This window comes from Limulus polyphemus, unplaced genomic scaffold (genome assembly GCF_000517525.1).
Source record: "Limulus polyphemus unplaced genomic scaffold, Limulus_polyphemus-2.1.2 Scaffold87, whole genome shotgun sequence".
NCBI lineage: Eukaryota > Metazoa > Arthropoda > Merostomata > Xiphosura > Limulidae > Limulus > Limulus polyphemus.
The window spans coordinates 1,198,044-1,224,280 of NW_013665697.1; the positions used below are offsets into that span (position 1 = coordinate 1,198,044).

The following is a 26,237-nucleotide window of genomic DNA, read 5'->3' on the forward strand; positions in this document are numbered from 1 at the left end:
CGTTGGTTATATTGAGAGGCGTGTGGAGGCTTTCTCGAAATTTCAGTTTTACGTAACAATACTGACGCTAACACTAGAGTTTACATACACACATATATTGTTGATTCTAACTCTCGAGAATCTTCTGCAACTTTGGAGTATAAACGGGAGTTTCGCAATACATATTTAACTTTATAAGTTATGTACACTTGTAAATATAAATTTAATTCAAGCAACCATCGATATTAAAATAAATATATAATAATAAATCCGTCACAATTAAAAAAAATGTTTCCATTTGTTACTTTTATCCGATACAAACGTTATTTGAATTATATTTTTCTGAGTATTACGATTAAGAAGATTTTTTGAAAGATAATTAGTTCCGTGGATTAATTGGAAATATAAATTTATTTCAGAACGCACGAGAAATTCTTTCTGTTTTTTATAGATAAGAACTATCTGTGATTGCTTTTGGACGACGTTTCGAGTTCCAAAAACCAAGATCAGGTAGTTCTTGTCCATAAAAATCCTCTAAAAATAAAGCAACGACCTTAAACTCAACTGAAAAAAGAAAAATTATTGCCTAGTTGTAGTTTTAAGATAATGGATTCTCAATAACTTTATTAATATTTTATTATGGATTTTCTCAAGTGGAATCTCGTCTGTGGGCGATCTTGGTTGAAATCCATGAGTCAATCCGTTTACATGGCTGGCTATCTCACTGGTTGTCTTCTTTTGGGGCAACTTTCAGATAGGTGAGATTCACAACTGGTTAATATTTCACTCTAGTAAAGAATTCCACTTATTTATAGTTATTACTTTTATATTCCATCTTTAGTGTCATTTTATGTTTTAACAGCATGAAATTCATTCATGAAACTGGTTATTTTTGTAGCACTATTCCTTTAATTTAATTCCTGTTTAAACCTATTTATTAAAAGTATCTTTACTTTAATCTTATATCGTAATTCATCATCAGTCTTAGCGATAATTTTAAAATAATTCTCATTTTATGCTTCTTCTCATCTATTTATGCATGTTGTTTTATATTTCACAGATTCACCGATCTCAATTCAGTGTGTTTCAAAGTACTAATTATAGAACCTATATACCTAGAATTACATCTAGTAGATCTATATTTATAAACAATCTTATAATTCTGTAATTTTGATATTTTATCTTTTATATTTGAAATGTTTAATTCTACGTATATGCTTTAATATAAACATCAAACTGAACTTGTAGATATGTCCTTCAAAGTATTTGATCAAGTTGTTTTTTAATTTCAAAAGGCTATGCACTTACAAACGGTAAAGAAATAAACCCCTTCTGTTTGTTAACTCTAACCTTTATATGTGGAAATATATACTGTTTTTCAAAATAATACCTAGTAACGTTGTACGTGCTTTTTTGTAGAAATTAATTTTTATCAAATCAGAGAATATTTAAATATTGTATAGAATGTTCTAGAAATCTGTTTTCTTTTAGCTTTGGAAGACGACCAATCATGCTCCTCGGTTTGGTGATCCTTTTAATCTCTGGGATTGTTTGCGCTTTTTCTCCTTACTTCTGGTTGTTTACAGTAACTCGCTTTCTAACAGCCGTAGGGAGGTGTGGAATGTTTGTAACAGGATTTGTCCTCCGTAAGTATTAATCCCTTTATTTCTAATTTTTCACAAAATGCTTAGAAAGTCTATTTGAAACTCAGAATAAATACTTCACCTAATATCTACTAATAAATCATCCAACAATATTTATAAAAACTCTGAAGTTATACCATGATAGTGACGTAAATTGTAAACGTTATATTATTTAACTATACATATTTTCGAGTTACTTGGTATTGTTTATTGTTCCTTTTTTGTTTCATAGGTACGTATATGTTTTAATCTCAGTTTTAAACGAATATGAAAGTTCATTTGAAAAGTAACAGATATATGAATTTACAATAACTAAATAAAGATAAAGGCATAGCAGTAATAGTAAATAATAACTCAAAGCTTTAATAAGTGGACTTCACACACACACACACACACACACACACATAAATCACAATTTAAATAAGAATCGAGTTCTGATGATCTCGGACAAGATAATACTGAGCTAAAGCATAAAGTAATAAGAAACAATGAGAAAATCTATGAAGAAACACACACACGTGTGCTTACAGATAAGTTCTTAATAAACAGAGACACACACACGTGTGCTTACAGATAAGTTCTTAATAAACAGAGACACACACACGTGTGCTTACAGATAAGTTCTTAATAAACAGAGACACACACACGTGTGCTTACAGATAAGTTCTTAATGAACAACATAATAATCGAACACACGAGATAAATCGCTAAAGCTTAGCTTCTACACATAGATCTAAGATGTAGAGGTGCATTTTCACACAAACCCACAAAAATAAGTGAGCACTCTGGTATTTAATATCCATTTATTCATACAGTCTACTGTCTACTCGGTGCGAGTTTTACAATTACACATACAATTAGCCAGATCCATTTAAGTTAGGTACGTAATTATATATGATCAGTTGAAAATCGAAAGAAAACCTGATCCTATTCAGATTAATATATAATGGATTGTTCAGTCTACTGTCGTTCGCAATATAGTTATGAGATAGATTGGTCTTTTAAAGCTTGACTTATATCGGTATTTTACGTCATTACGTCATAATCTTTTCAATTGCACCTGCAAGATTGTTAAAAATAACAATATAACTGTAACTTGACGTCGAGTGGTCTTGTTGTAGCTATTTTTTTAGAGTCACTGTGTCACCGCTAAAATATTACAAACCTCTATGCATGAAGATCTTGATTTCATAAAACTAAACACTCGTGATTGAAAACAAGATATAAAAGCCAAATTATGTTACTATATATATTCTATCATAGTATGTAATGACCATTGCATGATGGAGCAAAGAATGATGGAAACATACAACTGATCCACCTTTATATGTTATCTGGTCATCATATTTCTTGTGATTATTCGTTAATAGAATGATAGCCAGAGGGAAAAAAAAAGACGCTCGTGTTACTGGTTCAGATAAAATTTCTAATTAACGTACTCTTTCTTTATAGGTACTTTACAAAGGACAATCTTTAGAAGTAAACACGTATTTGTCCATGTAAATATGTTTCTATATTTTTCGAATATACAAGGGAGTGATTTTTTTTTTTATTTCAAGTGACAGTCAAGCTTCTAATAGGGTCTCCATTCGATAGCCACTAGCTACTGAATATCTAACCTGCCACACTGCTTCCTTCATCACAGTTTTCCTTTAAATGTTTTAAAACCAAATACAACACATTTAAGAATAACCAAAAATGAGCAAGTAATTATGGCGCTCAGCAGTTTGTATACGCAACGACTGTATTTATAATAGCAAAAAGCTTTGCTAAACACACACACACACATCTTTAGCATTGGACAAGTGTATTGATATGTTACAATGATATAGAATTTTATAGCTATTTTCGATAATTATTTTTATACATATATATTCAAAACATCAACTGGAAATCCATACTTGTTACACAGACACATTTTTATTAGTTCTCGTGCTACCTTGGCATCTCTTTTGTAAGAAATGAATAGAATATTAATATATACAAATTTACTTACAAACGAATAGTTCATGCTACGTGAATCTTGAAAATATGTTGGTTTGTGTATACTATGAAGGGTGTTTAGTAATTATTTTAGTATAATTTGAATACTTTAGGTTAGAAGTGGTTACTAGGTTCTCTCAAATGATTTGAGTACAATACTTGTTAAGTTGAAAAGCATTCAGTATATAAAGATGTTAAACAAGATGCTAAGATAATAGTTTACTGAATTACAAATAAGAAATATAATGCAGCAAAACTAGTTCACTGAAGGTAATTCATGTTAAAGCTATTTATACTTACTAGCTGACGGTACCCGTCAAGGAAGCAAAAATTGTATAAATAACAATATTAGATAACGTTCCCCTTCCTTATTTCCTTTGTTATTGAATTCCTAATGTCCTCATTAGATGTAATTGCATACCTTGCTTTGTGGAAGGTAATAATTAACTCATTTAGCTGATTAAGTACTTGTGTCTTTAAATTCAAAGCCAAATATGTATACAAATAGAAATGTGCCCTATTTCAGGGTCTTTTTTTTATCCCTCTTCTCTTGAAAAATCCTAAAACAAAACATGTACAGCGTTGGGCAGTTTCCAGTTATCATATAAAACATTATAGTAATAGAATCAGCCAGCTCTGGGTGATGCAAGCCAAAAGTCTTACTAAAGTGAAAACTATTTGAAGAACTTTTTGATTCCTTTTCTCTTTAGGATAGTTTCCAGTTACCATACAAAAACTTATGGTAATCGAGCTAGCCAACCCTAGGTGATGGATGGTAATACACATAATGGATTATCTTTATAGTAAGATCTAAAAAACCTACAAAAATGTATGCAAGGTTATTCAGAAGAAATACGCAACAGCAAAAACATATTCAGTTTTCTGATTGGCGTCTAGAGCCTTCATTATTATTTTACTTCTTCATGACACTTTGCTGAGAAGTCTTATTTATAATACGTTCGCTTGACAAATTTGGAAACTCTCTAGTTAATAAAACTTTTAATTTTTGCAGGTACATCGGATTATTCGTATTATAATTAATGTGTTTGTAGTCAAAATGTCACAGACCATCAGAATAAATGGCATTACCAAAATATCATGACTGAGGAACAAAATAAACTGGGTTGTTCGAAAAAAGTAAATATTTACTGTAGCCTGTGAACTGATCCTAAAAGAAATCCAATTGCTTAGAGTTTATTTCTATAACGAAAAATGCAGCTCTTGGAACATTTTTATAGTATCTATTAAAGTTTAAATGTATAAATGTAAGTAGTTAAAAACCTTAATAAAAATAACATTTAAGATTTTGTTCCATTAGAAAAATATATAAGGAATAGACATGGCAATATTTAACTTACAGTTCGACTAAAGTTGAATGCATATATTTTAATGTGCGTTTTTTCATATAAATCTGCACCTTGAAACGAATAGCGATCAAAAATTTCCGTAATATTTAAAAAAAAATACTTGAAAATCCAGAACGTTTGTGTTTACATATTTTATTTTCATTATTATGTGCATTTTAAGTTGATTCTGTTCCTTTATAAAGAAAGCAAAAATCGTAGTCTATCGATTTTAAGCCGTGTGTGTCCTTTTGGTATAGGAGTAATTTCCATCTGTCTTCTTTTAGTTCGCCGATGTCCTATGTCACACTATCAGTACAAGATAACGTCTGAATCTTTCTGTGAAAGCGACAGTAGTGTGTACATCATACTTTTGCAACAATGGCTTACATAAAAGCGACAGTAGCGTGTACATCATACTTTTGCAACAATGGCTTACATGAAAGCGACAGTAGCGTGTACATCATACTTTTGCAACAATGGCTTACATGAAAGCGACAGTAGCGTGTACATCATACTTTTGCAACAATGGCTTACATGTTACTCTACTGCAACCATAACTTGTAGGTTACTATCATAACTCAGTAGTCTGTTTTAAAAACATTCTTCCTTATTATATGATCAGTAAGCTATAATAGAATAATAGATAGAATATTGATACATTGAAAGTAGTAAACTGGTTGTTATTCTACATGAAATAATATCCACTTTATTGTTCCATTAATACTAAAAGACAGGCTGTTTACTACTTTCAATGTAGCAATATTCTATCTATTATTCTATAAATAAGCTACAGCTCATATAATAAGGAAGAATGTTTTTAAAACAGTTATGATATTCGATCACTGATGTACTGAGAGTGATCGCATCAGCGAACGAAATATCGTAACTGTTCGAAAAAATATTCTTCCTTACTGTAGAAGCTGTGACTTGTAATAGAATAATATCTGTGATCAGTAGGTGGACTCAAGACGAAATATTTTATCTAGACTTCAAGTATAATAATAGCCAAAACTTTACGTTTTATGTAACATTAGCATACTTATTACTATATGGCTTAGGGATCATTCACAATTTTCGCCATTTTTACGCGAATACATAACGTACGTAGGGGGGGGGGAGGTAGCAGCTCGTTTACGTTTTTAAATAAATTTTGAGAGGACGAATTTACTGTCCATATACAACCTGCAAAAGTATTGACCAGAAGCAAGTTATCAATACAGTATTGACCAGAAGCAGGTTTATCAATAAAGAATTGACCAGAAGCAAGTTATCAATACAGTATTGACCAGAAGCAGGTTTATCAATAAAGAATTGACCAGAAGCAAGTTTATTAATAAAGTATTGACCAGAAGCAAGTTTATCAATAAAGTATTGACCAGAAGCAAGTTTATCAATAAAGAATTGACCAGAAGCATGTTTATTAATAAAGTATTGACCAGAAGCAAGTTTATCAGTAAAGTATTGACCAGAAGCAAGTTTATCAATAAAGTATTGACCAGAAGCAAGTTTATCAATAAAGAATTGACCAGAAGCAAGTTTATTAATAAAGTATTGACCAGAAGCAAGTTTATTAATTTTGAGAGCTAAAATACCTCTTTTCTATTCCCCACTATCCTAATTATAAAGACTAATGATAGTTATTTTAAAAACTTTGCCATTTAATATACATATTTTCAGAAGAGGATGGAGGTTCACGAAAAAGTGTAAGGTTTGTACGTTTCTGAAAATGGTGAAAATTATAAACGTCCCCTAAAATAGCCTATATATATATGTTATGTAACTACTTACATATTAATATTAATACAACAGCAGCATTTGTTACCTCCATGCAACAGTCTCATTCGCATACTATCAGTACAGCAATAGCCTATTGTTACTACCATACAATAATATCTTAGTATAATTCACCTTCGACTGCATACTTTCGGTCATAAGACTCAATAAGTTTCTCCTCGCTCACCTCCAACAGCATACTCTCGGTCGTCAGACTCATTAAGTTTCTCCGCACTCTCTCTTCCTTTGACAATGCAAACCTTCAGTAACAGACTCAAAACGTTTCTCCGTGATATCCTAGAGACATTATTGACAGTCTTTTCTTTTTTCAATGAACCTCGTCACCAAAATATCATTAATCTAAAAAGGAAAAATCTATAAACCCTTTATTGATTGAACGATTAATAAGAAAACTATTATCTACAAGAATTGATTGGACGATTGATAAGAAAACTATTATTTACAAGAATTGATTGGACGATTAATAAGAAAACTATTATCTACAAGAAGATGAAAGTGGAGAGCAGTTCTAGGCTTGATTAGGAATGGTTCGCCCTGATAAATGAAAGTCAAGATCACCACGCATGTGATGGCTCCTTATGATATTGTTTTATGATATGATGGGGATAAAGTATCCATTCCCTTCAGACAATCATTTCTGAAAATCTACTTATTAAAGGTCCCAACTTCTCACTTCTAAGCAAGTTCATAAAACTTACAAAATATATATATATCATTTTCCTTTCTTACCAAACGTCTTTACTTACCAAGATGGACCAAACACCAACAAACAGACCAAAACTCTTCACCAGCAATCATTTTTTTTTACTGAAACCGTTTATCGTTAACACCTTTCTTTACCTGAAATACCAACTACTTGAGCAAATCCAATTTTGTAAGAAAAGGAAAAACATCCTTAAAGAAAAAATACTCACTAATTTGAAGATTTCTGAAAAAGTAACAAATATTGTAGTTGTGAACTCTAAAATTTTGTGAACATTAATTTAACATTTAAATGACAATCTAATATTTTTCGCTCCCTCACAAAAACGCTGCAAAAGAGAATGAATTGAAAATGAATAAATGAGTGCACTCGAAGTCTGAGACCACATACTCAATATTCTTCTTTTGTTCTATCACATTTATCTAATGCTTAAAATTTATATTACTCCTATCGCATGATAAAGAATCGATAAAAGACTAAATGCATACTATCTAGCTTAAATGTAATTTGATTCTATCCGTCTATATCTATCCTAGAAGATTCGAAAATTGTATTATTTTCAGACGAACATCAAAATACAATTACCTTTGAGTCGTTGTCCCTATATAAGATAAAATATGTGCTCCATCTTATCATAAGGAACAACTTTTGTTGATTTGAGGGGAATATATGCTCCATCTTATTATAAGAAACAACTTTTGTTGATTTCAGGGAATGTTGTCCCTATCTAAGATAAAATATGTGCTCCATCTTATCATAAGGAACAACTTTTGTTGATTTGAGGGGAATATATGCTCCATCTTATTATAAGAAACAACTTTTGTTGATTTCAGGGAATGTTGTCCCTATCTAAGATAAAATATGTGCTACATCTTATCATAAGGAACAACTTTTGTTGATTTGAGGAAAAAGTTGTCCCTATCTGAGACAAAATATATGCTCCATCTTATCCTAAGGAACATATTTTGTTGATTTGAGGAAGAAGTTGTCCCTATCTAAGATAAAATATATGCTCCATCTTATCATAAGGAACAACGTTTGTTGATTTGAGGAAAAAGTTGTCCCTATCTAAGATAAAGTATGTGCTCCATCTTATCCTAAGGAACAACTCTTGTTGATTTGAGAGAGAAATCCTTCAAACTAGCCCTCAAATTTTCACCCGTTTTACCTTTATCACTTGTGGGATCTATATATTGCTCATATTAAGGATTTTAATATCTTTGCCTATTAAAACCGAGTGAAAAGAACTCACTAAAAATGAGGGTAAAATCATTCGTGTCCTTTGTAAAATACACAGGAAACACTAGCAGTAGTATGTGGTATTAATTGCAATTTTCAAAATATTTTTGTTTAAATTTTGTGTGTGACTCATACGTCATTAGGGACCCTCTAGCCAACAAATTCATAAACCCACAAACAAATTGATTAAAAATTAGTTTAGAGAACTATGTTTCAAAAATACTGGGTCCATATGGACCCCCATCGATAATTCTAATGCTATATGAACCTCATGTAGTAGTAAAGTAGCAGCCGTTTTCGTCGTAATCTTTACGAATCACGAAAACGAAATTACTAAGAAAGTGAAAAGAATAAAGAAATGAAACATTAGTCATGAAGTTTTGTGGATAATATCTTCAGTACATAGAACGAATGTCCAGAAATTCTCATAAGGTTCTATCATTTCGTAAACACTTCACACTCTTCAATAACATTCATATTCGAACATTCCTCAGAAACTTTCATCCTACGTATTTCTTAGCCCAATTTCTTTAAAAAACTAGTGTGAAATATATGCTTTTGCACTAGGTGTTAAATTACCCGCTTTCATTTAAGAGGTATACAATTTTGGATGAGCTATATCGAACAGAAATGAAAACAAGATCAAAGCTATAATTCATCTTAATACACCCCTGGGTGATAATTAAAATATTCAATAACTCTGACAACAGAAATAAAACCTATAGAAATTATCGATACCGTTGGGTAATCTTTAAAATATTGACGTGAAAATTCAGCTTTTAAAATTCCTTCTTATAAAAAAAGCAAATGCATACCTCCCGTTTCGATTGGAATAAAAAGTGTAACACTACAATATCGAATCTATCGAACCTTTAACATGTTTCAATGACTTATTACAGGGAGAATATTTTATAATAATAGCTGAAAATAATGTCTTGATTGCAAGAGATCCTTTATTTGTCCAGAGAAAATAACAAATATAATTATAAATTTGTTTTTCTGAATTCCACTAAACAGTTTAGCCTGTGTATTGAGGAATAATACATTCTGTTTGAGTATCAGTAACAAGGATTCTTCCTTTAATATTTTACTAAGGTTTAGAATAATCATTAAAAATAATTCGTCTATGATTGTTACCGTCTGTGCAGCATTTGTCTACATGTCAGAGTAATTACATGGAATTCTGTCAATTAATACAACATTAAACTGCATATTACTATCAATGTAACAATACCCTACGTATTTTGTTCCATGAAAAATACCCTTTTTATTACTATTAATACAATATTAGCCTTTAGGTTATAGTTAGTGAAACAATAGTCTAATTAATAATGTATCATTCGATCAAAATGAATAACATGTACTGAGTAACAGCGCACAACTAACCAATTCGCTATTGTTAGCGGAACAATTGTAGAATTTGTTAGAACTAAAGCAAAAATGGTCTTTCTACTTAAGGCAAGGAGTGTATTGTATAGATATCAGTTTTATAAGTTATCAGATTACACAAAATTGTAATAATCAATAAAGTAAAACACGGATAAAACTGAGTGTTAAAATCTATACGCTTGCTTGCTTCATTTTACTGAGTTAACTTAGCATCATCAAGTAAACATGTCACAACAAACCATAACGTTCCAAGTAAGTGAAAAGAAAAAAAAGTTATACTGTACAATAAATTGAGTAGAAAATTTATTTCTGTAGAACTTTTTTTTTTAGAATTCGCCATGCAGTCAACATTTTATTTCGTTTGTTTTATAGAAAATCCTCATTGAGCTATCTACTCTGTACACCAGGGGGAATGAAACTCACGATTTTAGCATTGCAAGTCAGTAAACTTACTGGAGAACAAATTTTCTTTTCCGATATTTTAAAAATACGAGAGATTTTTCTTTATAAAAGAAACGCATTGATTTTGCAAAAACATTCACGATAGAAAAATTTTTTTCTTATTTACGACACTTTTCAAATATCTAATGTTCTCTCTCATTACCTTGGGGACCCTTACTGAGAAAATTTGTGTGTGTGTGCTGTCACCGTGGTCGCTTTTCTGCCGATTTTTAAATATATATATATATTTGTATATGATTTATTTGTTCAATGTTTTATTATTAAGTACTTCAAAACAGTAGGACTTTTGGTATATAACTTGAATTTACAAATTTTCACCGAACTAAAGTGTTATCTTTGTATCTCCTATACCTTTGTTTTATCGGTCCTATAAACAATATTCGTTGAATAAACTAATTTCTCTCTGTCAGTGTTGGAAGTTGTTGGACCTGAGTGGCGACCTGTTTTAGGAGTAGCTCGTGAGATCGGCTGGGCAGCAGGGTTCATCACACTACCTGGGTTGGCCTGGTTACTACGTGACTGGTTTTATCTCCAGCTGACTATATCTCTGTTGGTTGTTTTATATTTCGTGACGTACTGGTATGTTCAGGTCCTAAAATATTAGTAAGATTGCTCAACAATATGCTCTTCCTTAATACTATGCAAACTATTATAATTTGTATTTACTTGAAACAAAACTTGAAAAATCACAGTTTTTGACTGTCTAATTTTCATAAGATTTTGCCATAATATAGCACACTTTATCTGAAGACTTAAAATTATGATACACACCAGTCGTAACAATGCCACCCATATAGGATGACCTATGAGTCGCTTTGAATCATGATAATTTGTTTGTCGTTAAACACAGAGCTACAGAATGGGCTATTTGTGCTGTGCTCACTAAGGGTATCGAAATCCTATTATTAGCGTTATAAGCCTTCAGACGTATCATCGAGCCACTGAGTGGTAAATCATGATATGAGACAAATTATATATTATTTTTGGATAAAATAATCGTGAATAGTCGTGGTGTTATACTAAAGTTGCTTGATATTTGACCTTGTCATGACCTTGCTCTAGTGAAATCATTGATTCAAGATAAGCCATATCCGATTAGTTCCATGTTGTCTCGTCAAGTTGGTTAAAATGGCAGGGCATGTTGTTCTTCCTCATGGTTACACCTTGTTGATGCTTAAGTTTAAACTTGTGAACGAACAATACAAAGCAGTATCTATTATAAACAAAGGTACCCTTTTTCTGCTGACGTTTATTTTTTCTTCTACAGTAGTTTGTCGGAACGCTGACATAATTATTTACTAACAAGCAAGTCAAAAAGGGGGGGGGGACCCTACTTCAATTCATTTTCACGTGTTCCGCTATTCGAACAGTCGTAGTTATAACGACGAAGAACATGCGATTCTATGTACCATGACACACACATAAAATAACAACTGTAAAATACAAACACACACACATATATATAGATGTATATATATATCGAATTATCAGTAGAAAAAACAATTTTCTCTCTCTATATATATATACATATATATATAATGAGTTACGCTTTTATGCTTACAAAGAAAAACAAAACACAAATTAATAGAAGTTCACTTAAAGTTTTTCATGATTTATATCGTGAAATGCACCTACAGGTGTAATAGAGTTAATTGTACTTACCTTTCTTCTATTTCACAGCACATTTATCACGATTAGCTCTGGAATTTCACAAAGTTTGTGACTTTGCAAAAAAATAAAATAATAACAATAATAATTCGTTTTAGGTTACAGAAACCTTGACAAGAAATACTATTATTTCATTAATGTTAACTTCCGATCAGATCAAGTTACCTACTTAGATCAAAAACTAAAATAATAATCAATCATCTTTTTATCAATTATGTGCCTTCACTGTTGACGATATTTTCGGCCGTAAACTTATTAACATTTCAAGAAGTTTGTCCAGCTTAGGAGATTTAAGCTAGTCCTAAGTCCATATGTACACCTAAAATGGATAAGACGTGAAAATTGCTAATAAATTAAATAATTGTCTGATTATTAGTGACAGAAACTTGTAATGTAGATAGAGAAACTTATTTTTATAAAGTAGGTACCTAAGGTCACTAAAGATACTATGTCCTATTGTCATAGCATTAGCTCTGGTAAAAAAGTATATGCCTGTCATTCTTATCCCGCTGCGTGCAAAATGATAAAAAGTTGCCAACTTATGAATGAATGCAGTTACTTCACACTAGCCTAAGATTCTTTCGGAATCAATCTCCATAGCTTTCTCCCAGTCTTCCTTTAAATCATGTGTCCCAGACTGAGTATCATTTGTTTTGTTTTTCTTGTCACATTTTCAGTTTAATAATGTTGTAAATGGCACAACTTCACATTAAGTATTAAGCTTATATTACTAAACTGATGTTATATACAAATTCGCAAACATTGTCTATGCTTTTTGTGTATTTTACCACTTAAACATATTTTATAGAATATCGAAACTTTCAGTCTGTGGTCACGATGTTATTTTTTTTATATGCATAATATGTTTATTTATTCGTTGTTAATTTCGCGCAAAGCTACAAGAGGGTTATCTGCGCTAGCCGTCCCTAATTTAGCTGTGTAAGGTAGGTAAGGTAAGGTAAGGGAGGTAGCTAGTCATCACCACCCACCGCCAACTCTTGGGATACTCGTTTACCAACGAATAGTGGGATTGACCGTCACAATATAACGCCCCACAGCTGAAAGGGCGAGCATGTTTGGTGGGACAGGGATTCGAACTCGCGACCCTCAGATTGTGAGTCTAGCTCCCTAACCACCTAGCCATGCTGAGCCGCGTGTCTATTTAAAAACGTAAACTACTGATGTTTTGTGATATTCAATAATCAGTATATAAAAAAGTGCAAAAATTCCCATTTGCTTCAAACCAGTCCGTGGAACTGACTATGCCTCAAAAGGAGGGGGGCGCTCCACTTGGTGATATCCTCCAAACTTTGGTAATCTAGTCCGTAGCCTAGTTACTCTAATATATAATGTAAATGACGTCAATCAGAAATGTCTAATGGACAGTTCTTTCCTACCCTCTGTCCAATATAGACTTGTTCTAACATTTAGTAACAAACATCTTTTGTTCTGGTTCTCTAAAAGAAAGGTTGTGAAGACAACACTTCCAGATAGCTGATATTCTTAATTCTTTCACTGCCTTGTCTATAAGTAAATGACACTTCCAGTGACAGGTTTATTTTTAAATACACAATAAAGAAAAAAGGCACATGTTTTATTATTACTTATCTAAAACGTAAAACTGGTAAATTTTAGGCAGTTTGAAGGAGAAAAAAAATGAAAGAAAAAATAATGCCAATACATGCATAACACCACAACTGTATTGTGTCTGGCTGCTCACATCCTCAACACCACTTATCTATATTTGTAACTTAATATGATTGATTTATATGCATGTTTCTTATTGAACACACATCGTAGTATTGTTATGCATGTATTGACATTTATTTTTTTCTTCATTTATGTTATGCAAGAGAGAGAGAGAGGATTCATATGTTTATATATAACTACATAATCTAATAAAGGCAACTTGTAAGGTAGTAGTTAATTCTTTATGCTTTGATACCAGGAAAATTATATACTATCATTCTCTACCGTTAGCTGTTGTGTGTAGAATAAGGTAATCTGACATATTCAACATACTTGCATATAAAGGTTCATGAAAATATATCGCCTGCATGATACTGACGATCATTACAAATTCTTTAAAACGATTATTGAAATAAAAATTTAATATTATTTGTAAGTAAAAATGGACTAATTTTAGATTTACTATTTCATTTGGGCGCGGGTGGAGTTCCCTTGTGATAGAGATCTGGATTACTATTTCATTTGGGCGCGGGTGGGTTGCCCTTGTAATAGAGATCTGGATTTAGGAACTGACAAATTTACTTCGAATCCGTGCAATACTGTAAAATATTCCCTGTAAGTTGAGCCGTGGGTCCATTAGAAGAGTGGAGGTCACTCGCTTATTTTTGGTGTGGTGGGTGGTAAGGTGCTGCTTATTGGCTGCCTTTCATGTGATCAGAAATTAGGGTCAGTGGCTGAGAGCTTTAATATCTTTGCCATAATTACAAATACCTTTCACTTTGGGGACAAGCTAACGACTATTATCCGAAGTGGTGATATTTATTTCGTCAAGCTAAATGCTATTTTTTTAACATATGTCATCATCACTGGTTTGTGAATGAATACTTGTATGTTGAATACTTTAAGACAAACAAAACTACTACTTAACTTTTTTTATCTATTTTAATTTTTTGTTTATCTTCTATGTCGCTAACGGTTTGCGATACTTATGAATGATCACTGTTTTGGTTTTATGTTTGTGAAATGATGAGCCTTGGTATCGGGGTGAAAGGTCCCGTCGGCACTGTATGTGGCAGTTATAGTGTGGCTTACATATTCTTAAGCAACCTTCTTTGCTTTCCCTCATATGTTCTTAAAATTATATAAGTATTTAAACTCTAGAATAGGGACGTATATTGATTTTTAAAGATATCTCATGCATATGTAATAAAGCATAAATTCAAACTGAGACTATAACCGAGAAAAGATATGTGATGGATTAAAATTTTAATTATTTTCACTTTTATTTCGTTTCTTAACTTACGTTAATGCTCAAATACAATATTCATCATAAAGATTACTATTATATCATTGTTTTAGTAGAACAGAAGAGCAAGTGCATAACTCTTGTATAGGTATAATTAAACTGTTTTAAATAGTGTGATTAACAGTTTCCGATAAGAAGTTTTGTTTATTTCTGGTTCACAATATGTTTAGTTAAATAACACTTGTTTGCATAATTTAGTCTTCTTAATAATGAAGTAAATGTGTTGTCTATTTAGCTGTAATTTTAAAATACCCTACTCGATTAATACATTAGTAAACACTTTACTTTCATCCTCGAATTTTCAATGTAAAAATTACATTGAAGTTTTAAACTAGTGTTAGTCATTTCATAATCCTCCTCCACTATTAACATTTTTTCGTTGTATGGAGCTTGTTATGTATAAATATATTGAGTATAAATATAATAATAACTCTGTTTGTCAGAGATCTCCTTTAATCCGAAAATCTTATGAACAAAAAAGTGTAGATGCTGTTAAGTCATCTTTTTTGAATGAATTTTTATCTCTCATCTAATCAAGTAATTTTCGATGGTCAAAAATAAAGATAAACTTTCTTCATTTATTTTAGGATTATTCCTGAATCACCGAGATGGCTTCTTACCCACGACAGAGATGAAGAAGCAAAAGCTATCCTAACAGTAGCTTCAAGAAAAAACGGCTTTCACAAGCCCGTAGAAGAGTCTGTGAACAAACTGAAAGATTTTCTCACAAAAGTAAAATTATAGGGCTGAATGTTTAGAAATATAGTTGTATAAATAATATGTTTAAATAACGACTATCCACCTATTATCTCCCTGAAATATCTCAAATAATTAAACCAAGGCATTGTTCACAAAGTTAACCCTTTTAATAAATCGAAAAAAAGAAACTTTGTTAAAGGTATGTATTCTTTGACGATATTAATCATTTACATAACTTTGTGGAATTATAAAAATGATATAATATCTGATAAAAACTCGAGTTTCCAATGTTTTAATATAGACGATTCTTATGACTTTATATTTTTATAATATAATTAAATTACAACTATTTTGGTATGAAGATGCGTGACAATTTGAATCTGTCTAAGCACTCCGTATGTACAGCAGAGTTTACATATTGGTTTATTACAAAATCCTTCAATTTCTGGTTAATATATTTTGTTTATTTGACGTAGTTCTTTTATAACATTTTCGTAAAGCTTTGGAGAAAAACCTTCATTAAATTTGAGAACAAATCCTGTGTGTCAAAAACCTGCTATATGCGAGGAGGGAATTAATATAAATATAATTTACTCATTTGAAAACAATATTGATTAACAAGGTATATTCTTCTTGGTTCTGTACTATGCACCATGTCGGTGAGGAACCTTCAAAGGCAGCTAATCTAAAATATTTTACCATTTTATAGGAAACTGGTTATATCGGTTATCTTTTTCACCTAAAAATGCAATGAAGTGGCACATATTATTGTTAAACGGTAATAATATGATAAACAAGAATACTTTATCGGATATATATTTTTACCCAAAAATCATATCATCAATTTATTTATTCGTACGGTATTTTGTTCTTGTGTGATATAAATCTGCATAAATGAAGTTGGATTTTGTTTTCAATTTGAGCGGCATTTTTTGCGCTCGTGGGAAAAAAATCAGCATGGTCAAAGACTGCTAAGGCTCACGTGTGGCTGTCCTTAATTTAGAATTACTGGCCAAAAGAAAGACAGACAGCTAGTAGTACCCACCGATACAAGGGCTTTGTTCAACTCTATGAACCGAATTACGGGATTGACTGTTACCTTTATAATGCGTACACAGCTGAAAATGTAGGAAATGTTAGAAGTCATCACACCTCGAATCTCGGACACTTCGATCCGCAGTCTGACGCGCTAACCACTAGATAAAATAAGCACATAAAATTACATACTTATAAAAAATCATTTCCTCATCTCGTTAGTACCATACCGAGTTCGTTAAATGACAAAAAATATAAATAATAATAGAATTATGTCAGTCATGTACCTTGTCAAAACTAAATATACCAAAAATAAAGTTTAGTTCTACTGTTGCGGAACAACAAGTTTTTACACGTTCTCACGTGTCCTCTTCAGTCCAACTTTTGTTTGTCAATACTCTACGGAATTGTGCATTTCTCGGAACAACAAGTTTTTACACGTTCTCACGTGTCCAACTTTTGTTTGTCAATACTCTACGGGAATTGTGTATTTCTTACCAGTTTGAAGAATAAAAAAATTATGTCAATACTTATAATGTGATAACAACTAAAGTATATTTTTGGGAATATTATGTACAGAAATTTTGGAATTCTCATAATTAAAACTTATAAACCAAAAGATAAAACTGCATGTATGCTTCTTTATTTCATAAATAATGTTTCAAATTTTGACTTTGTTTTTTAGGATCTTGCAACAAGTAAAGTCAACCAAAAAGCTACTCTTCTTGACTTGTTTAAGACTCCAAACATGAGGAAGAAAACGATGAATGTTTGTTTTAACTGGTAAAATATATTTTAGAAATACGTGCAATCTTTAATTTGACATAATTCAATTAAACTTGAAACATTTCTCTTAAAAGTTAAAATATAAACTTGAAGTTATTAAATATAGCACTCAAGAGTATTCTCGATTATAATTAATATTTGAATCCGTCGGTTCTTGGTGAAACTCCATAAATACAGAATTAAAGGCATCATCGGGTACGGAGTGAACAAGCTTGCAAACAGGTGATTAGCAAAATAAAACCGGAACTAGCATTGATATTTACACTGGGGCAAGTGGGGAGGAGCTTAAGCTGTTCTGGTCATTTACAGCTATGTCTGGGCTCGTTTTTATACTTCTATTTGCTTCTACAATTTTCAGATTATCTAGTTTTTACCTTTTTCACAGACGTGTGAAATTTTGCAGTTCCCCGATGAAATTGATGTTTAGTTTCCATAAGTTGTGATGCAAAAGTTGTGTCTATTTTTCCGGTTTCTAGCTTCTCGAATGTTCTCTTGTTTCTATGGAACTTTCTGTCGTCTAATCTGTCTATACATTATTGCAGTTTTCATATGTTAGTTACTAAAGATCACTCTGCCTGTATTTTTCGATTTTGTCATTATTATTACACAACATTTTGCTCAGGTTGTTTGAATAATAAAAGATCGGTCTACACACTTGTCTGTTCAGTATGTTATGTATTTTGTGAGGTTTCTCAGTGCAGCTTATCTTACCCCATTTCTTTCTGTTTTTGTTGTCATTTGATACAGTATGTGGCTACATTTATTGTAATTTAATGGTTTTTGATTTTTTCAAACAACATTGTGTTACTTAACTTTGTTGTATAGCCATTAATGGCAACAATTTGTTTTATCGTTTTTAATTCAGTTTCATAATCTTCAGGTGATACGCATAGAAGAGAGGGGAGAACCCATAGCTAACCCTAACCCATCGTTTTGTTTACATATTTAGTCATTAAATTTGAAGTAGTTCTGATCTAAGAAAATGGTTATTATTATTTGCAGAAATTTTCGTGGATAATTTAGAGAATGAATTACTTAGTGATGAAAATAAAACATAACATGTGAAATATTAGTACAGATATTTTGATGATGTGATTTGTCTTTGGACAGGCAAATTTTGTAACTCTATAACTTTATAAAACAGATCTGTTAAGTTTATTATGGAATACAGAGAAAATGGTAACATTAATTTGCTAGACTTAAATGCTGACATAAATATTTGCATACGTTCCTTCAACATTTTCAGAAAACAGACATATATTGACACCATCAAACATGCTTCTTCAGGGCATCCAATGTCTCACAAACCTGCCATTTATTATAGTGTGTACCCTTGTCATCTGAAGATGATAAAACCCAATTGTTGTCGATTATGGTTATACAATTAAGTTAATTGACACATTGTTGTTTAAAAAATTAAAGGCCATATACTTGAAATAATATACTAACATACTGAAACAAATTGTGTAAGATGAGCTTCACTGGGAAACCTTCTCACAAAATGTATAACACCCTGAACAGACATCTACAGACCGTCCTTCTACTGTACAAATAACCTGGACAAAATGTTGTGTAATAATAATGACAAAATCGAGATGTACAGCCACAGTGCTGTTTACCAATTAACACATCAAAACTCATAGAAACAAGACTTAAAGAACATTCGAAAAGCTGGAAACAACGGACTCAACTTTTGTATCACACTTTATGGAAGCTAAACATCAATTTTAATGGAAGAAAAAAGAAACAAAATTTTACATGTCTGTGATAAAGACAAAAAAAATGATCTGGAAATTTTGGAAATAATTAGCAGTCTAGAAAATGATCCAGACAAAGTTCTAAACAATTAAATCAATTTAAGCTCCTCAAGGTGAATATCAAGGATATTTCCTGTTCTTTTGTTAAAGTATATATATATATATCTGTTTGCAAGCTAGTTCAGTCGGTACCTGATGAAGCCTTTATTGGCAGAACGATGGTCGTTATAAATGAAATACGGTTGTCTTTGTTTTTCTCTATTATATATTCTCAATTAGTTAACTTATAATATATTAAACCAGCTGAATTTTAAATTTACATTGTCAAAACTATTTTATCTGTTTATAAATTTTCCTTCGTTTATAGATTCACTTTCGACTAATAAAATCGACGAACAGTGGTTAAAATGAAATAGATTTTTGGATATAATTAACTGGAAACATTATTACCTGGGTTTCAAGATTCAATCTTGATCTATAGAACGCCAAGATCTATCCTCTTGGAAATCCTATAATTTGTCATCTCAACCCTTCAATGACGGTTGCTCTTAAACGAAAAGTTTATTAAAAGAAAACCAGATACTAATTACATCACGATCAGAATTAAGTATTAAAAAATTTTCAAGTTTATATTCTTATTTATCCCTATGAAAAGTTTTAGTTGTCATCTAATACGTTATATTTGTATCTCAACAACTCTTCTCTGACTTTAACAATATCCTTGAAAAGCATGTACTAGTTTCCAGTTTTAAATAAAATTCTCAAATAACTATATAATCAATCATGAAGAATGATGCACGAATTCTTTTAAGACAATAAACCATCAACCACTATGTGAAAGATAAATCTTAAAAGAACTCATCTTACTGCGTAGTTTAAATGTTTAAAAGGTCACAAAAATCACAAGTTTGATCCCTCCTTCTTCGTGTTTCCTCTCTTTCACCACTTAATAATAATAAGATGGTCGTTAATTTGATTACACGAGACTGCATTCTAATGCAGAACATGAACGTTTTCTTTTTAACTACATATAGGTTTGTCAACTCCTTCGTGTTTTACGGACTATCCCTGAACACAGAAGACTTAGGAGGAAATCTTTTCATCAACTTCTCCATAGCTGGAGCAGTGGAATTTCCAGCTTACTTGTGTACCATTGTTGCAATTAAAAGATTAGGAAGAAGAATTCCTCTTATGTCCGCAATGGTGGCTGGAGGGATAGCATGTGCCTTAACAACACTATTTCCTGGTAAGAACGCGTATTTTTCAAGAGAAAAGTTTGCCAACACTAGTTAAAAATAACAAAATTGCGTTAGGTCTCTCTAAAAAGCTACAAAATAATAATATTATACTTTCAAAGACTAAATGGATGTAAATATATTGGGTGTCTCGAAATTGTATTTTCAAATTAATTATTATTTTTGTTTGAATGTGATGAAACTCTTGTTAAGCCGTTCCATGATATTCTATACATGTTTCAATGTACTTTCGTGTGTCTATGAGATAAATGTAACCGCCGTAAGACAGAATTAATTTTGCTTCTTCTAAATAGAGGGTTCCTGAATCTTATATAAAAAGTGCGTGTGTTTCACACACAGAAACCTTGAAGCTGTGAATACTACAATTAGGTCGTTTATTTTTTGAAGTAAGGTTGTTTTACGTTTGAATGAGAGTTTACGTTTGCGCATTAATGAAGCTAATTTATCGCGTTTTTTTTTCATGGGGTTTGTGTAGCCGGGTTTGGCCTAATGGTTAGCAAGTCGTCCTGCGGATCATTAACTCTAATGTTTCTAACAAGATACTGCTACACACGCTCAGCACTTTCAACCGTGGGTGTGTTATAAGAGTAACACTGAATCATGCTATCGATACAAAGCTCTTAAAGTAGCGGGTGTGCTACCTGGCTGCCTTCCCTCTTGGATTTAGTTCAAAATTACAGATAGCCATACTATAGGGGTTTCTGAAACATGTACGCAAAAGGTGCCATTCAGGTTAAAAAAATCAAACCCATAGTATGAAATGTTATGTGGCTCTGTTTTGCATTCTATTTCTACGCAAAAACAAACAAATAACGGTATATGGGAATAAATATTGAATTAATCTTTGAGATAGCAAAGAAAAATTTACTTCAAAAGTACTATTTAAAATTGGAAATAAGATTTAAGGTGTTTTTCACTAAAAATAAAATTCAAAGTCAACAGTACTAATTAATTTGCTTAGTTTTGTTTTGTTTCTTTGTGTTTGTTTCTAAAGAAACTTTTTTAGCAAGTTATCATTAATACGTTACTCATCTAATTAACCACTTTCGGCTGTAAACTTTTAAACAGGTGTTTAAACTCTTTCAAACCGATACTGCCGATATGAACCATTATTTATCATCACAAACAGAAGACGAAAGTTTTAATGTGCAGAATGAAATTTCTTAATGTGTTATTAAGACATTTTAATACATTTTTCTACCTGAAAACAGGTAGTCTAGCTTTTACAGTCCAGATATCTTGTTACGAATTTAAAAGACGTTCTAAATCATTCAATGGCCACATATTTATCTACTTGCTGAAACCATTTCAGATTGCAATTTTCGTTAAGCGTCTTGTTAAAAAACAAAATCCCTTTAATATAAGTAGGTTGCATAAAACACTAAGGATTATTTTGCAACTGTTGTTTTTGTCCAGAATACTTGTGGGCTCGCGTGACTTTGGCGATGTTTGGAAAATTCTGCATCACGTGCTCATATGCCATTATCTACGTATTTAGTGCAGAACTTTATCCTACTGTTGTGAGAAACGTTGGAGTTGGATGTAGTTCGACCTGTGCTAGGATTGGAGCAATTATTGCACCTTTTATGAAAGAAGTAGTAAGTAAATAATTAATTTATATTTCAGATAAATATTGTATTCTTTTACTTTGATAATACCTACCAGATTTGTTAACAATAAAAATCCTCCCCAAAACATTTTCATCGAAAAATGCAAGTATTTCCAACAATGAACATTCAAAACTTTTACACCTTAAATGCTAATATTTTCAACAATAAATATCCAGTCTACAAGACATATCTCAAAGCATGCAGCTCTTTTTAACAATAAACATCCAGTCTCCACGACTTAATTCGAAGCATGCATCTACTCTTGAAGACTAGATGTTTATTGTTAAAATAGATGCATGCTTCAAGTTAATTCTTGAAGACTGGATGTTTATTGTTAAAATAGATGCATGCTTCAAGTTAATTCTTGGAAACTGGATGTTTATTGTTAAAATAGATGCATGCTTTGAGTTAAATCTTGAAGACTGGATGTTTATTTTTAGAAAAGACTGGATGTTTATTTTTAGAATAGATGCATGCTTCGAGTTAATTCTTGGAAACTGGATGTTTATTTTTAGAATAGATGCATGCTTTGAGTTAAACAAGATTTAACTCAAAGCATGCATTTATTTTAACAATAAACATCCAGTCTTCAAGAATTAACTTGAAGCATGCATCTATTTAACAGTAAACATCCAGTCTCCAAGATTTAACTCAAAGCATCCATCTATTTTAACAATAAACATCCAGTCTCTAAGATTTAATTCAAAGCATGCATCTATTTTAACAGTAAACATCCAGTCTCCAAGATTTAACTCAAAGCATCCATCTATTTTAACAATAAACATCCAGTCTCTAAGATTTAATTCAAAGCATGCATCTATTTTTCTTTAAATAATAAACATTCGAATCATAACTAGAAATGCCACATTTTCTAAAATCATAAGCAATGAAGATTAAAATTTATAACTTCACCCAATATATATTTTCTCGTCAAAACCTAACTGAAAACTAGAAATATCTCTGAAAAAATCTTTAATTAAGGACGTTTCGTAATTTCTTCAAATTCCATCGTCAGCGTTAAAACCTCCAAAAAGGTTAGTTCCCAATATTCTAACTACAAAACCCCATTAGCTATTGAGCGATTTGCGTATTCAATCGGAAATTTAGAAAGGATACATAAAGTCGTTCAATAGCTAATGCTGTTTCTGTAGTTAGAATATTGTGAAATAACCTTTTTGTTTTGAGGTTTTTAACGCTTAGGATGGAATTTGAAGAAATTCCGAAGGTTTTACCGTCTTTTTAACGTTTATTATAAAACTATGTTTTTCACATGATGAATCAGTTGAAATATCTCCATTTTTGGACAATTTACTCTCACCCCAAGACTTAACTACAAACACACGTGTATTTTACAACAGGTATTAATTTACAAAAATAAAAAACTAAAAGTCACCCAAGTACTTTAACAACATGCGTTAACTTTATATAATGTAACAAGAAACATCCAGATCGTTTAATTACAAATACAAATTGGGTAAAATGCAACTCGGAAAAATCAACAATTTTCTATCCTGTGTAACATAATTATAAATATCCAGACTAAAACAGTTATAATTTTGTTTTCAAAAGACTCTCATTAAAGATTTTTCAAAATAACTACTATACATTTACAGATATTTTTTGTGTCAAAATTTCTATTATCTAACATGTAACCAATACTGACAGATGTGAATTTATAACAAACTTTTTTTTCCGTGACAAATTTTTGTTATATTTCGGTTTACTGTTCCAGGACTTAATAAATCCGTTATCTGTTTTCATGATAGGGTGCATTCAGCCATCCAAGTGTTCCATTTGGCATTTTCGGGGGATTTTCGGTCGCAGCAGGACTTTTATGCTTGCTGCTTCCAGAAACTAACGAGAAAACCCTTCCTGATACACTCCAACAAGGAGAAGAGTTTAAAAAATGATTCAATAGTCCAAACCGCTTACGAAGAATGTATTGTCTTTTATGTTTCTTTGAGCCTGATTCGAGAGAATGATAGTGTTACGTATTGATTGACATTGAATCCTTGTAAAGATATTAGTCTTTATATGGTATTTTCAACTTTTCATTTCGCAACTGCACGAGAAGCATAATAAATCCACCAAAAATGTGATAAAATTTTGAATAGAAAAATACGCTAAAAAATGTCGTCGGCGGATTGGTGTCGTAAAACTACTAGGATTGCACATTCTAATCTATCTTGGTATCGCAAAAATACCCGTAGCTTATACACACTAACCTGACTCAGTGTTACAAAGAATACCAATATCACACACTTTAACCTATTGCAGTGACATATATCTTAATTGTAAGATACAGTCTAACCTGACTCAGTGTTATAAATAATACCAATATCACACACTTTAACCTATTGCAGTGTCATATATCTTAAATGTAAGATACAGTCTAACCTGACTCAGTGTTACAAGGAATACCAATATCACACACTTTAACCTATTGCAGTGACATATATCTTAATTGTAACTCGGTGTTACAAATATATTAGTTTTACAAGTACAATCCAAGCTCATATAATACTCCTAGCCCACACTATAAGTCAGATCGCTGTCACAAGTAATACCAGTATAACATTATATAATCTAACTCAATGTTACCGAAAATAGTGCGCACACTCTAGCCTAGTTCATATACCACTAGCTAGTTATTCCATGGATACTGTTTGTCTTTAAAGTCGAAAATCCCCTTTTAACCTCAGTTGTGCTTAAAACAGAGTCTATGAAAAAAAGGTCCTAATTCGGTGGCTCAAAGTGTCTTAGTATATACACACTAATGTAGCTCGGTGTCACATATGATACTTGTATCACACACTAATCTAGCTCGGTGTCACATATGATACTTGTATAACACACTAATCTAGCTCGGTGTCACATATGATACTTGTATCACACACTAATCTAGCTCAGTGTCGTATATGATACTTGTATCATACACTAATCTACCTCGGTGTCGTATATGACACTTGTATCACACATTAATCTAGCTCGGTGTCACATATGATACTTGTATCATACACTAATGTAGCTCGGTGTCACATATGATACTTGTATCTTACACTAATCTAGCTCGGTGTCACATATGATATTTGTATCACACACTAATCTAGCTCAGTATCGTATATGACACTTGTATCACACATTAATCTAGCTCGGTGTCACATATGATACTTGTATCATACACTAATGTAGCTCGGTGTCACATATGATACTTGTATCTTACACTAATCTAGCTCGGTGTCACATATGATACTTGTATCACACATTGATCTAGCTCGGTATCGTATATAATACTTTTATCACACACTAATCTAGTTCGGTATCGTATATAATACTTTTATCACACACTAATCTAGTTCGGTATCGTATATAATACTTTTATCACACACTAATCTAGTTGGATACGTATATCACACACTAATCTAGTTCGGTATCGTATATAATACTTTTATCACACACTAATCTAGCTCGGTATAGTATATGATACGTATATCACACACTAATCTAGTTCGGTATAGAATATAATACTTTTATTACACACTAATCTAGCTCGGTATAGTATATGATACCTTTATCACACACTAATCTAGTTCGGTATAGTATATAATACTTTTATCACACACTAATCTAGTTCGGTATAGTATATGATACGTATATCACACACTAATCTAGCTCGGTGTAGTATATGATACGTATATCACACACTAATCTAGTTCGGTATAGTATATAATACTTTTATCACACACTAATCTAGCTCGGTATAGTATATGACACTTGTATCACACACTAATCTAGTTCGGTATAATATATAATACTTTTATCACACACTAATCTAGCTCGGTATAGTATATGACACTTGTATCACACACTAATCTAGTTCGGTATAATATATA

General features: G+C 31.6%; 1 protein-coding gene across 1 annotated transcript in view; it reads left to right on the forward strand.

Moving 5' to 3' along the window:
* The window catches only part of LOC106468353 (organic cation transporter protein-like), a 53,317-nt gene extending 28,609 nt beyond the window's left edge, over positions 1 to 24,708 (forward strand). The window contains exons 3-10 of the mRNA XM_022397322.1: positions 634 to 737; positions 1,471 to 1,625; positions 10,949 to 11,117; positions 15,789 to 15,933; positions 17,621 to 17,718; positions 20,513 to 20,724; positions 22,151 to 22,332; positions 24,111 to 24,708. Of these exons, the coding sequence (XP_022253030.1) occupies positions 634 to 737; positions 1,471 to 1,625; positions 10,949 to 11,117; positions 15,789 to 15,933; positions 17,621 to 17,718; positions 20,513 to 20,724; positions 22,151 to 22,332; positions 24,111 to 24,254 (1,209 nt within the window). The 3' untranslated portion in view covers positions 24,255 to 24,708. The remainder of the gene's footprint in view (positions 1 to 633; positions 738 to 1,470; positions 1,626 to 10,948; positions 11,118 to 15,788; positions 15,934 to 17,620; positions 17,719 to 20,512; positions 20,725 to 22,150; positions 22,333 to 24,110) is intronic.
* Positions 24,709 to 26,237: the final 1,529 nt, after the last annotated feature.